This window comes from Aquarana catesbeiana, linkage group LG08 (assembly GCF_042186555.1).
Source record: "Aquarana catesbeiana isolate 2022-GZ linkage group LG08, ASM4218655v1, whole genome shotgun sequence".
NCBI lineage: Eukaryota > Metazoa > Chordata > Amphibia > Anura > Ranidae > Aquarana > Aquarana catesbeiana.
Genome location: NC_133331.1, coordinates 286,921,254 through 286,934,889, shown reverse-complemented (window position 1 = coordinate 286,934,889; position 13,636 = coordinate 286,921,254). Strand labels below are relative to the sequence as shown.

Below are 13,636 nucleotides of genomic sequence, written 5' to 3'. Positions count from 1 at the left end.
TTCATCAGGATATCCGATTGCAGAGGACGGGAATGCAACCTGGCCCACTGTACCGAAGGAATTGCTGCTGTCAACAGACCCAGAGCAGACATGGCTTGTCTTACAGAGATCTCTGCGTTGGATTGAAGTGTTATCAGGGTCAACTGCATCTTCTCTATTTTCTCCTGGGGTAGAAAAATTTTCTGTTCTATCGAGTCTATTTCGTACCCCAGAAACCTTACCCTTTGAGATGGAATTAAGTTTGACTTCTGAAGATTGAGAAGCCATCCCAAACCTCTTAAATGTGTTTGAACTGTCTGTAGGTTGACCTCTACTTGACCCCTTGAGTCTGCAAACAGTAGCAGATCGTCCAAATAGGGTACTATTGAAATCCCCTTCAGTCTCAGGGGCTCCAAAGATTCCGCCATCACTTTTGTGAATACCCTGGGAGAAGAGGAAAGACCGAAAGGCAGAGCCCGAAACTGCAGGTGCCAAATCTCCCCTCCCCCCAGATTGACTGCAAGACGCAGGAACCTTTGTGATGGGGGCGCTATTGGTATATGGAGATAGGCATCTCTCAAATCGATGGAAGCCATATGACATTTGGGGGTTAGCAAATTCCTTACTGAGAAAATCGTATCCATCCTGAATTTTTTGTATTTTATGGATCGATTTAGAACCTTTAAATTGAGAATCAGGCGGAACTTTCCTGATGGCTTTTTGACCATAAAAATGTGGGAGTAAAACCCCTTCCCCTCTTGATCTTTCGGAACCTGGGAAATGACCTTCTGTTGCATCAGTTCCTGTAACAGAGACTTCATGGCCAGAGCCTTTTCCCGATCCTTTGGCAGGTTTGTGATGTAAAACCGACTTGGGGGGCTTTGTGAGAATTCCAATTGATAACCCTTTTTGATTAACCCCAGAACAAAAGGACTCTTTGTTGTTTTTTCCCAGATTGGTAAGAAGTCCTGTAGTCTCCCCCCTACTAGATGGTCATTGTTTTTTAGGGGTTTGTTCTGGGGTTCTAAAGAGTACCCCACCTCTACCTCTTCCTCTCTGAGAAGACCAGGGTCTCTTCTGTGTGTGGTCCTTTTCCTTATCGGTTTGTCGAAAAGGACGAAAATTTTTCCTCTGCTGTACCGTTTTCTTCTTCTGTGGGAAAGCTTTCTTCTTGTCTGCTGTCCTGTCAAGGACAGTCTCTAGTTCTGGCCCAAACATCAGGTCTCCTGAAAAGGGAATTCCGCACAGTTTTACTTTAGAAGCTGAATCCCCTGACCAGGTCTTTAGCCAGAGTGCTCTTCTTGCTGAGTTAACAAGCGCAGAGGACCTGGCTGACATCCTGATAGATTCTGCAGAGGCATCTGCCATATATTTTACTGCCTTAAGCAGGGTAGGGAAGGACTCCAATAAGTCTTTTCTGGAGGTACCTGCCACAACATGATTTTTAAGTTGCTCTAACCAGCACTCCAGATTCCTAGCCACAACCGTAGCCGCCATTGCTGGCTTAAGATTAGCTAGAGATGAGTCCCAGGCTTTCTTCAGTAGCCCATCTGCCCTCTTATCCATAGCATCTTTGAGAATACCCATGTCCTCAAAAGCTAAATCAGTCTTCCTAGATACTTGAGAAAAGGCAGCGTCTATTTTTGGTTTTTTATTCCACAATAGTTCCTCATTCTCCTCAAAAGGAAACCTCCTTTTGAGGGTTTTAGAAAAAAACTGTCCTCTCTCTGGGTTCTTCCATTCCTTTTTAATAGTGTCTGTTAACACTTTATGCACAGGGAACACCCTGTGTTTAATTTCCTCCAGCCCCAGGTACATCTTATCATGCACAGACAGCTGAGCCTTTTCTTCCTGGATCTCCAGGGTAGTATAAATTGCCTTGAGTAATTCATCCACCTCCTCAAGTGACAGCTTATATCTAGATGATCTTGACTCTTCTTCCACCTCCTCCTCCTCAGAATCAATGGTTGAGGGTGGAATGCTTTCCCTTTCCTCCTCCGACTCACTTTCCACCTGTCTGGAAGTGGACTGAGGGAAACTGGAGTGAGAACTCTGCTCTTGGCTGGAACTCTGGCCGTGCTTTACAAGGGAACGCACTGTCCCTAGGGCCTCTGCTAACTCCTTCCTCACAGAAGATAAGAGCTCTTTGCACTCTTGTGAGGATTCTTCTTTTACTAAATCCACAATGCAGGATTTGCACAGTGGTTTGGGCCAAGAGTCCCTTAAAGGATTTTTGCATGAGGGGCACTTTCTCCCTGTTCTCTCTGATTTGGCAGTAGCTTTCTGAAACAGAGAAACAAGAAAAAACCCAGGTCCTTTAGAACTAAGGCTTCAGAGAAAAGTAGTACCTCCAGCCAACACCCTAAGTGCCCAGAGTCTCACTCCTTTGCTGAACTGCTAATGGAAACTGTTACCCCATAGCAGACAGCAGCAGGTTTTGAATAACCACATCAAAGATAAAACACCCAGTGATATAAAAGGAAAGAGGTGCCACCGCACCTCTCCTACCTGGGCCTGGCCGGGAACCTGGGCGCCTGCATCCGCCATTGCTGCTGACGATTCCGCTGTCTCCATAGTGCAATCCGCAGCTGCTGCACTGTGTACTAGGCTCCATGTGCCAAACAAAAGGAAGTCCCGGCCAGAGGACCCGCCCCTTCCTCCTGCGTTCCAGCAGCAGGAACCAATCGCTGCTACGCCCCGCCGGAAGTATCCGCCCACCGGAACTGACATCACCTGCTGTCCGGGATTCGGCGCCGCCATGCAGAGGCCTGGCATGGACGCTCTTACTGAGCACAACCGCGGCCCCCCGAACACCCCGGGTGGAAAACTTCCGGCAGACCATTACTCCTGTGAGCCGGAGAAGGAAGGGACACCGGAGCACCCTCCTCACGTAAGGGAAGGAGCTGGGTTGGTCTGAGTATCCAAACGTGGAGGTCCTGCCAAAACCCTCTCCTTGGAGAGAGCGCAGCCCCTCTGGTTCCCCAAGCAGTGCTTCCACCATGGCGGAGGAAACACTAAAACTGATGGCATGGTGGAAGCAGCTGCTTTTTAAAGGGGCGTTGTCACGCAGTGTTTCCTGTCTAAGAGGTGGAGCTACGCTCTCTCCAAGGTGCTGTCCTGAAAGGCGAAGGGAGAAAGTCTGGCGTGCCCTTCCGCTCATGGCCAGCCGAAGCCGACCACCGAGTACTAGTATGAGGGGCTCTCCCGAAGAGGGTCCCCCCCCCTAGGTTTCAGGGTAGGAAGGAACCTGATGGCCACATATCCTCAACCTAGACTTCAAGATAGACCCTCCATCCAGTGAAAAAAAAAAAACAAACACACACACACACACACACGAGTGAAAACGCGAGGAGAAAAATAAATGATAGATAAAAAGTGGCCATGCAATGTGCACTGGCTGGGCCTTGAGGCCTAGTAGCAAAAATAGCCAAAAGGCATAGCCCATGGAGGCGCAGTGCAGAAAAAGTATTTAGTGTCGTGACCATATGCCTGTTCACACAGTGGGGTCCCACACCCAAGTGCGCTTTTGGGGCGACCACTACTAGGAGGCCCAGACTAGGGTTGCCACCTCATCCCTTTAAACCCGAACACATATGAATTACACAGGTTCTGAGGCTAATTTAATGCAGATAAGGCACCAAGTGAGTTTAATTACCACCTTAATCAGCCACAGAACCCGTGTAATTCAGATGTGTTTGGTTTTAAAGGGATGAGGTAGCAACCCTAGCCCAGACACCAAGGACTCTCTGCCTTCCATTCCAAGTCCATTGCCAGACAAAGTAGATTAATTAAAATCAGGAGGAATTGGGCCCATCCCGTTTTCTCCTGTGCCCCAACTGTCTGTGGGCATCTTAGTTTCTGTTCCAGCCGGTACTAGCCTTCAGAGCCCCATCACACCGGCAGGGGTACCATACAGCCAGCCATTCCTACCAAAAGGCCAGAATGAGGGAGTAGCACCCCTACTGGACACCAATAAGAACAGATACTACACTTGATCATAGAGAAACAGGATGTGATGTTTCACAAGTCGTTTCCAGGTTCTTAGTAGGAAGGAAATATTTACCCCCCCCCACCCAGCACTACCCACCATGCCGGTCCCAGGTCTGCCAATGGGAGCACGGAGCCCGGGAAACATGGGGTGGGCATGTGGGGGGGGGGGACACAGTGTTGCTGGGGTGCGTGAAAACAATCCAGGGACTATATAGTGCTAAATCACTTGACAGCCAACAATCAGATTTACCCACCAAAAAAACTGCCCGCTGACGTATGGCAAAGATCAGTAGTAGCGAAAGGGTTCCAGAAAAGAACATTGGTCGAAGAACTGAATACCTATGATTATAGAGCAAAAAAAAAAAACCTTTAGAAACAAAAAAGGTTGTAACTATCCAGCTGTCAATAACACAAGGTCTGCAAAACTTTGTCTTAGAACTTGTAAAAAGAACTTGGGGAAAAAAAAAAAAGACATTTTATATTATCCAGCTGTGAGTACAAAAAAGTTGCTTAAAAAAGTGTCTGCTAGTGAAATGTTGCATAAAATCTATAAACTAAAAGTACCTGCACTAGACACTTCCCGGGATTTGCTGCTGGAATAAAACTGGAGCAAAGTTACTTTTTTCAATAACATATGAATCAATAAAATGAGCCAAACGTGTTGGCGGTGCTCCCAGAATCCTCCTCACCTCCCCAGTCAGCAGGTAGATGATCTCCAAGGTGAGCCGTAATATCCTCTCCGTCAGGTCGGTACAGTTTGCCTCCATCGCTCCCCACTCTGTTCCATTCACTTCCTGCAACAATAGTGCCCATCCCCCCCAGTGCTAAGCATCACGGGTAGAAGGCAGGCTTCTTTGGCCATTTGCTCTTGTCGGCCATTTTGTTGTAGTCCAGCAGACTGTAACTCTTTCGCTGCCAGGCCCTGCGCAGCGCTACACTTTTAACCTTTCGTGGTTCAACCATTTTTTTTCTATTTTTACTTTTTTTTTTCAAAATTCACTCATTTTTAATTACAGCTTTCATAAGCTTTAAAGATACTCTTATCATAGAATAAAAAGATGGTGCTACTGATTTTGTGGCAGAAAAAAGACAAAGTGATCCATCAAGTCTTCCCATTTTAGTTTATATATATATATATATAGATAATATATATACTAAACAATTATGTTTGAATCCTCTTACTGTAGACTGACTCACCTCCTCTGCTGGAAGTCTACTCCAAGCATCAACTAATATTTTGATCAAATAGAACTTTCTAAGATTATAACTCATGTCCCCGTGTTGTGAATTTTAGCTTCATATTAAAGTGGAACTTTATTCTCCCAATCAACATTATGATTATTTTTAATCCTCATGCTGCTAGCATTAGTAAATAGATAGGAAAGTATATTTTGTTATAGTATAGTATATATTATATTTACTTGATTTAAACATTTTTTTTTAACATTTTTTCTGTTCTTTCCTGGTTTCTTGCCTAGGCGAATGATGTCCTACATCCCAGGAGTCTTCAGGAGGAGAGGAGTGGGGGGAGGGGTTCCCTCAACTAAGCACACACTCTTCTGCATGCTTGCTTGAGCTATAGGCAGACGGATTCCAGGAAGTAAATGCAACAGGATTCATCGTTCCTTACTCAAGATGGCCACGGCCAGAAATGCTAGGAGGGTGATTTCTCAAGAAAATAATGCTTGGAGACATGGATAGATGGGGGGGGGGGGGGGGAGAGGCAGTGTTTAGGGTTGCCACCTGCTCGTGATTCCCCCGGACAGTTCGGGTTTGGAATCATACGTCCGGATTTCAGACTGTCTGAGACCCGGACACATTATTCAGACTGGACTAAGTCTCCCCCCTTCTCTCTCCTGCCTCTAAGTGAGTACGCTAAGGTAAATTAGGGTTCTCAGAGCACTCATTACATCAGAGTCCTATTTGTGCACCAGAGCATCCCTTATGTTAGAGTCCCCAGAGTTCTCCCTTACATTAGAGTCTGTAGAGTCTCCCTCTTACAGTGAAGGGGAACTCTGATGTAAAAGGGAAACTCTGTGGACTCCGATGTAAAGGGGGACTCTGATGTAAAGGGGGAACTCTGTGGACTCCGATGTAAAGGGGGAACTCTGTGGACGCTGATGTAAAGGGGGAACTCTGGGGACTCTGATGTAAAGCGGGAACTCTGTGGACTCTGATGTAAAGGGGGAACTCTGTGGACTCTGATGTAAAGGGGAACTCTGTGGACTGTGATGTAAAAGGGAACTCTGTGAACTCTGATGTAAAGGGGGAACTCTGTGGACTGTGATATAAAGGGGGAACTCTGTGGACTGTGATGTAAAGGGGGAACTCTGTGGACGCTGATGTAAAGGGGGAACTGTTATTTAATAGCAACATCTATGCATAGTTTATCTATGCATACTATGAAAAAACTCAGGCTCTATAAAAAAAATGAATTACTGTAGCTGCTGACTTTTAATATAAGGATAATTACCTGTCCAGGGATCCAGCTCCGTCCTCACCTTACCTGGGCTGGTTCTTCGATGATATTCGGGTCCCTCGGTGCCGGCATGTTTACTCCTTGTGGGATCACAGCCGGCTTCTCACTGCACATGTGCTTTGTGAATGGTCCCGCAGCCTTCTAGGACCTGACAAGTGCCAGGAGGCTGCGGGGTAATGGGAGGGGAGATCCAAGCAGAAGTAGGATCAGGTACCTGTCGAAACCAGGTACCCGCTTCCCCCCTGAAATTTTTTTTTAGCCAAAAGTGATAGAGAAGGGGAGGAGGAAGCGCAAAAGCAGAACCTCCCCTTTTGGGTAAAGTATTGTAAGTACACCTTGCAATAGGTGCAAACAGGGCCATCTCTAAAATTGATTGGAGGTTACAGCACACATTACGGCTCACTGATTAGTTGCTAGAGGTTACAGCAAAGGATTTCTGCTTGTTAATTGGTTGCTAGAGATTACTGTACAGTATTACTGCTCCCTGATTGGTTGCTAGAGGTTACAGAACATCATCTCCTCACTGCAGGGGGGCATGATATACATATGAATGCCACCTTTATTTATATATCAATGCTACCGGATGCAGCTATTTACATATGAATGCCGGTTATTTACATGTAAACACAGGGTCTGCAGGTGAGTCATCTGTACACAACAATAAGGCAGAGCTCGACAGCATTAATACCAGCACTTCACACTGAGATATTGGGACACAGCACAGGACTAAAACTTCAAAGGACAAGGGAATTTAAACTGGAATAGTTGGCAAGTATGAGGCAGCTGCTTTGGGCCACACAACAATGACAGGGCCCAGGGCAGCTGCCCTTTTTGCCCTGCCTTAAAGACGGCCCTGGGTGCAAATGTATTTCTTTTTCTATTACAAGTAGTTATTTCAAGTGAGTGGGCTGCCCTATGCACGACCTGTGGAAACGCGGGTGGGAAGTATGATTGGGGCCTTATTGACCCCAGCTCCCCACTCCCCAGATCCTCTCTGCTGTGAGCCAGCAACCTGCAGGAGGAGAGCCTCAGCAGGATTTAGGGGCACACAGAGGTGGAGGATAAGCAGCAGGCATTGGAGGGCACACGGGAGAGGATCTAATTAGCAACACACAGGTGGGGGAATCATCGCAGGGTACATTGTAGGTTGGCTGGCGGCAGTAGCCTCAAGAGGGGGTGGTGTCACATTTTTAATGAAAGGCTGTGATCCGGGACTTGTGTGGCCGATGACTGCTGATCAGTGACTTTTATTCCCACAGACCAGCAGGCATGTAGTTCCATCATTTTAACATGCAAGGTCCTGCTGTTACTTGTTATCCCACAAGTAGGGTTGTCACCTTTTCTTCGAGCCAAACCCGAACACTTCAGCGGGGCTTGGCACTTTTTTGTAGCATACACTATGAGATTGTAAAATACCTGGGACGCCTCTGTGTGCCCTAGGGGAGTTGTAATGCGGCACGCGCAGCGGTGAACAGTGGGTGTAGCCAATTGCATGTAGTGCAAATGTGTGTAATGTACAATATAGTGTACAGTGAAACCTCGGATTACGAGCATAGTCCGTTCCAGGAGTATGCTCGTAATCCAAAGTACTCACATATCAAAGCGAGTTTTCCCATTGAAGTCAATGGAAACAAAAATAATTCGTTCCACATTGACTTCAATGGGATGCAATACTGCATGCAGCCAGGGGGGGGGGGGGGGGGGCGCCGGAGAGCCTCGGAAACAGCCGAAAAGGCCCGAGAACACTTCGGCAAACCTCGGAAAGACTTCCTGTCCTCGGGCCTTTCCGTGCATTACCGAACGGCGCCGATCAACTGCGACCGGCGACGTTCAGCTCTGGCGCCCCCCCCACCTCAGGCCAAAAGCAGTACTGCATACCGCTTTGGCCTGAATCATGCTCGTTTTGCGAGACAACACTTGCAAACCGAGTTACGATTTTTAAAAATACAGTGCTCGTATTGCCAAACGCTCGTTAACCGCGTTACTCGCAATCCGAGGTTCCACTGTATATGTAGTGTGCAATGTTTGGTGGGGAGCCTCCCAGTGTAATTTTGCGGGGTGGGGGGAGGTCTCCTGGTGTAGTACGGGGGGGTACAGGGGAGTAGTGGGTAGCACTCTCGCCTAGCAGTAAAAAGGTCGCTGGTTCGAATCCCAACCACGACACTACCGGCCTGGAGTTTGCATGTTCTCCCTGTGCCTGCGTGGGTTTCCTCCGGGTACCCCGGTTTCCTCCCACACTCCAAAGACATGCTGGTAGTCTAATTGGCTTCTGTCTAAATTGGCCCCAGTATATGAATGTGAGTTGGGGACCTTAGATTGTAAGCTTCTTGAGGGTAGGGACAGAATGTACAATGTATATATAAAGTGCTGCGTAAATTGATGGCGCTATATAAGTACCTTAAATAAATAAAAATAAATAAACACAGTTGTGCAATTCCCTTTTCCCTATAATGACGTTCCTTCATCTTCCCTGGCTATTTCCCCATAGTGAGTACCTATACCCCTTTAACAACCACAGACCAACAGACTAGGGACTTGGCTTTCATGTCCCTCTTTAGCTCTGCTGGAATGTTCAGCAGATAATCCATTTACCGTCTGTTCACATTACCTTCTCAAAAGGTCAAGTTCCAATAAGTCACCCTCGTAGTGTTGCTGATGAAGAACAAGTAATTGTGATTAGTGGTAACAATACATATGAAACAAGAGGCCACACTATGGTTTACTAATGAGAACTTTATTGCATTGCTGTCACGCAATGTGTATCCCGATGTGACGTAAGAAGGAAGGAGAGCCTGAGATCCCACCATTGTACCCTGAGAAATTCAGTCATTACAGTAGAAGTCCATTTTTTTTCATTTTTGACAGAATAGAGAAGGTGTGATGATCTGCCAGGTTATTGTTATCTGTATCCCTATAGAGGAAAATTTCCAGTGATAGCCTGGTGACTTGGTGATAACCAAGTCTCTCCAGTTGGGACATGTACAGCCATAAAAAGCAGATCAAACTCTTCCCCACTACTAAATAAGTGTTTTTTATTGATGATTTTAGCCTTTTTGGAGAGATTTCCCTTCAATTCTTGTATGTATGACACAACAGGACGAGGGGAAAATCTCCAGAATGGACATGAGCAAGTTGAGTTCTAAGCAAAACTATAACATGACATTTATAAATTGAACAAATACAATTCTTGTTCTCTTTTTCTCATTTTATTTATTTGATGGCTTTATAATTGGTGAAATGTATCTGATAGGTTATACAATAAACATATTTGTTTCTGATAAATTGAAAAAATGAGCTTTTTATTAGTAAGAAAATATAAAACAGAGATCACAACACAACGATAAAACTATAATATTCCATATGGGATCACTGACACTGCATTATCTTTACCATTCAATTGTTCTACGGATGTAGTACCCTCCTAGTTAGGTTGCTAGGAAGCTAGGCAAATTCTTTGGCCCCTCTGTAGTCAGTAGAGCAGTTGTTGATTGCTATTGGTTATTCTAGGTCTCACAGGCTGCAGGTTTGATTGCTCTCCCCTACTTTTCAGAGAGTTCTGGAACATAGAGAGTTAAGCAGGGCAAATGGGCAGCCTGAATAGTTAGTGTGCTCAAGACAATCCCTGGCAGGGGGTGCCCAGAAGGTGGCTGGAGAGGCACATAAATAGTCTCTGAGATTTAGAGCGTAGGGGCTCTTTTTTCCCTGTGGAGGGAATCCACCTGTCTGGGTGGGGGTGGCCACCCCAACCTGCAGCAGATCTCCTAGTTCCAGCTAATATTCGGTTCCACGTTCAGTAAATATTCTGCCTACTCTACCCCCTACCCCCGTCCATGTTCAGTCACCATTCTGCCTCCACTATCCCCCCGTCTATGTTCAGTCAACATTCTACCTCCTTTATCCCACAATCCATGTTTAGTCACCATTCTGCCTCCTCTTTCTCTTCCACCTTCCATGTTCCATTACTCTTCTGCCTCCTCCCTTCCCTCTATCCATGTTCAGTTACTATTCTGCCTCCTATATTCAACTCCACAGTCAGCTTAAACTCTGTCTCCCCCATTGATCAGTTAAGTAAGTTGGCACACATGACCAGATAATAGGTGTTCATCTACGCCTGACCATTTCCTCTGTGTTGGATTCCAAATGAGGAAGTGCTGAAGTGATAAAACACTGCATGGTGAGCTCTCTGCTAATTCCTCTGTTTGTGTCCATGTCAGATCTAATTACTATTTAGCTCTCACCTGCAGATCACTAGACTAAGAGACCCAGGGATGGTGGGACATGTAGTTCCTCCACATGAAGTGTTAGTTCTTAGACTTTAGACAGGGGTCATGCATTAACCTGTTCAGTGCCATGCCGCATGCATGATGTTTAAACACAAACAGAAACTTCTGTCACACCCTATCCTTGTTCAGTCACCATTTTACCTCCCCTATCCTCCCTGTCCATGTTCAGTCACTTTCTACCTCCTCTATCCTCCATGTCCATGTTCAGTCAGCATTCTGCCTCCTCTATGCCTGCATCCATGTCCATCGAGGTCCCAGCTGTGGCATAGCTGGGGGGCCTATTCCCAAAGATCCACTTTTGAAGCTAGTCAAGGGAACCCTCACCATAAGGACCTGGTCTGGGGAGCTCACTGAAGAATACCTGATGGAAGTTAGGAGTCTGGCTGTCCTGTGGCATTGAAAGCATTAACCTCTCCCTCACTGAAGAGTGTCTGGTGGATTCTGGAAGGAGGATCTTGTGATAATGTGAGTACTGAGCTGTGCTCATGGTTCCATGTGCTGTATTCCTTAGGTGGACAAACCAGTAGTATACCTGTCGGGGATAGCTTCTTAGAAGGTGGCTCAGTCTCTGCCATTTGTATTTGTTGCTGCCAGTGCCAGGACAAGGTCATCCAGCACCCATGCCGAACTGCGCCTCCCATTCATGACGTGCAAGCATAGAGGATCCTACGTCTAGCAGTCACTTTCACTACTCCTGTCAGCCTTGTAACAGAGGCCACTGCCACTGTCACTACTCCTGTCAGCCTTGTAACAGAGGAAATGCACCCGCATCCCTACAGGAAACCAATGCGCCAAGGGCAGCTTCGCCTACCGCCCACCCCTTGTCCTGGGCCTGGTTCCTGCATAGACATTGCTCAGGGAGACTTAGCAAGGTGGAGTGTCCTCCTGCAAAGAATCAGGGAATCTGGAGTATCTCATATCACTATACATCCCATCCCAAGTTTTTCAGCAATAAAAATCCTAAAAGACATCCCCTAGATTATTGATCCAGAATTAGTGAAATGTTGCTGTGTGAATTGCTGCCTTTGTGCTAACCCTGGGGAAGAACTGGTTATATTACAGCGGCTCCTACAAGGGTAGCACTACACGGACATAATAGTTGAACCCATGAAACTCCACCATCAGTTTCTCAGCAGTTCTAGGTGGTGTGTGTTCTCAAGTGGATGATTAGTGCCACTTTCTGTGCAAAACATTTTCCGCATTCTGAACAGGAAAAAGGCTTCTCACCGGTGTGGACTCTCATGTGCTTATCACAGTTTCCTTTATTAGAGAAGAACTTTCCGCACTCGGAGCAGGGAAAAGGTTTCTCGCCGGTGTGAACTCTGTGGTGTATAATGAGTTTTGATTTCTCACCGAAAGATTTTCCGCACTCAGAACACGAGAAAGGTTTTTCACCAGTGTGGGTTCTCCGCTGTCGAAAGAGTTCTGATTTCTTTATGAAGAGCTTCTCACACTCATAACAAGAAAAGGGTTTTTCACTGTTGTATGTTCTCTGGTGTACAAGAAGGTCATGTTTTTTTACAAACGATTTTTCGGGATGCAAATTATTGGGAGAAGATTCCTCGGGTCTAGAAGGATATGGTGGTTTTTTTGCTCTGTGAAAGCTTGATTGGATATTTGGGATAATAGTATATGATTTATGTTTGGACGCCTGAGAATTAAACTGATCTGTTGATCTTACCATATGTTTAGGTTTGTGATGTACATTTTGAGTAACAATTCTTACTTCTGGAGAACACTGTGCAATGCCGTTATCTTCTTTATTATAATGTGCAGATAATATTAGATGTTCTTCTGGGTTAGTCATCTCCGAGTTATGTCCTCCTGCTGGAAATATTGTTTTATTATTAAAAATAATAGCATTGTTCATGCGTTTCAGTTAGGAGATGCTGGTCTAGTCGGTAATTGTTCCCCAGATCTCTGGCATGGAATTGCAAGTCTAATAGGGTGCACAATACAACCAAAGCAACTATAGCACACTGGGTGGAAGTGTACATACACTAATGACATTTATATGCTGTGGGACCTAAATGGACCTTCCTCCATCAGATTTGCTGGGAGCATGAGATTGAATTGAGGAATGGAGACGGACCTTTCATATGGTGTACAGTATCTCCTCCTCATTTGTTGGGAACATGGCGTTATATTGAGGAATGGAGATGGACTTTTCATATGGTGTAAGTACAGTATCACCTCCTTTGTTGGGAATATGACAATATATTGAGGAATGGAGATGGACCTTTCATATGGTGTACACCACCTTTTGTGTGGACCTTTCATATGGTGTACAGTATCTCCTCCTCATTTGTTGGGAACATGACATTATTTTGAGGAATGGAGATGGGCCTTTCATATGTGTACAGAATCACATTCTCATTTGTTGGGAGCATGACATTATATTGAGGAATGGAGATGGACCTTTCATATGGTGTACAATATCTTCACCTCATTTATTGGGAATATGACATTATATTGAGGAATGGAGATGGACCTTTTTATATGGTGTACAATATCTCCTCCTCATTTGTTAGGAGGAGTATAACATTATATTGAGGAATGGAAATGGACCTTTCATATGGTGTACAGTTCTCCTCCTCATTTGTTGGGAATATAACATTATATTGAGTAATGTAGATGGACTTTTCATATGGTATACAATATCTCCTCCTCGTTTGTTAGGAGTATGGCATTATATTGAGGAATGGAGATGGACAGTATCTCCTCCATATTTGTTGGGAACATGACGTTATATTGAGAAATGGAGATAGACCTTTCACCTTTACAGTATCTCCACTGCATGCATGAAAATGTTTCCATCGTACCAATAGTATTCCTTATAAGGACAGCGCAGCTTGTCTAAACATTTTTGTGACACTTTATTGATTTTTTTTTTTATGCATACATA

At 45.4% G+C, this 13,636-nt stretch overlaps 2 protein-coding genes across 5 annotated transcripts in view; both read right to left on the bottom strand.

Moving 5' to 3' along the window:
• The window catches only part of LOC141106770 (uncharacterized), a 177,774-nt gene that overhangs the window by 114,262 nt on the left and 49,876 nt on the right, over positions 1 to 13,636 (bottom strand). The window contains 1 exon segment of the mRNA XM_073597697.1: positions 11,909 to 12,555. Within this exon segment, the coding sequence (XP_073453798.1) occupies positions 11,909 to 12,555 (647 nt within the window).
• Positions 1 to 13,636, bottom strand: part of LOC141106589 (uncharacterized) — a 50,881-nt gene that overhangs the window by 12,020 nt on the left and 25,225 nt on the right. Inside the window, exons 1-2 of one of the 4 annotated variants that reach the window (XM_073597487.1) lie at positions 4,659 to 5,079; positions 4,224 to 4,308 (exon numbers count right to left, since the gene is read on the bottom strand). The exons of 2 other annotated variants lie outside the window; for them this stretch is intronic. In XM_073597487.1, coding sequence (XP_073453588.1) covers positions 4,224 to 4,289 — 66 coding nt within the window. In that variant the 5' untranslated portion in view covers positions 4,290 to 4,308; positions 4,659 to 5,079. Of the gene's footprint in view, positions 1 to 4,223; positions 4,309 to 4,658; positions 5,080 to 13,636 lie in introns of those variants that run through there. One more of the 4 variants, XM_073597486.1, reaches the window with a different exon arrangement.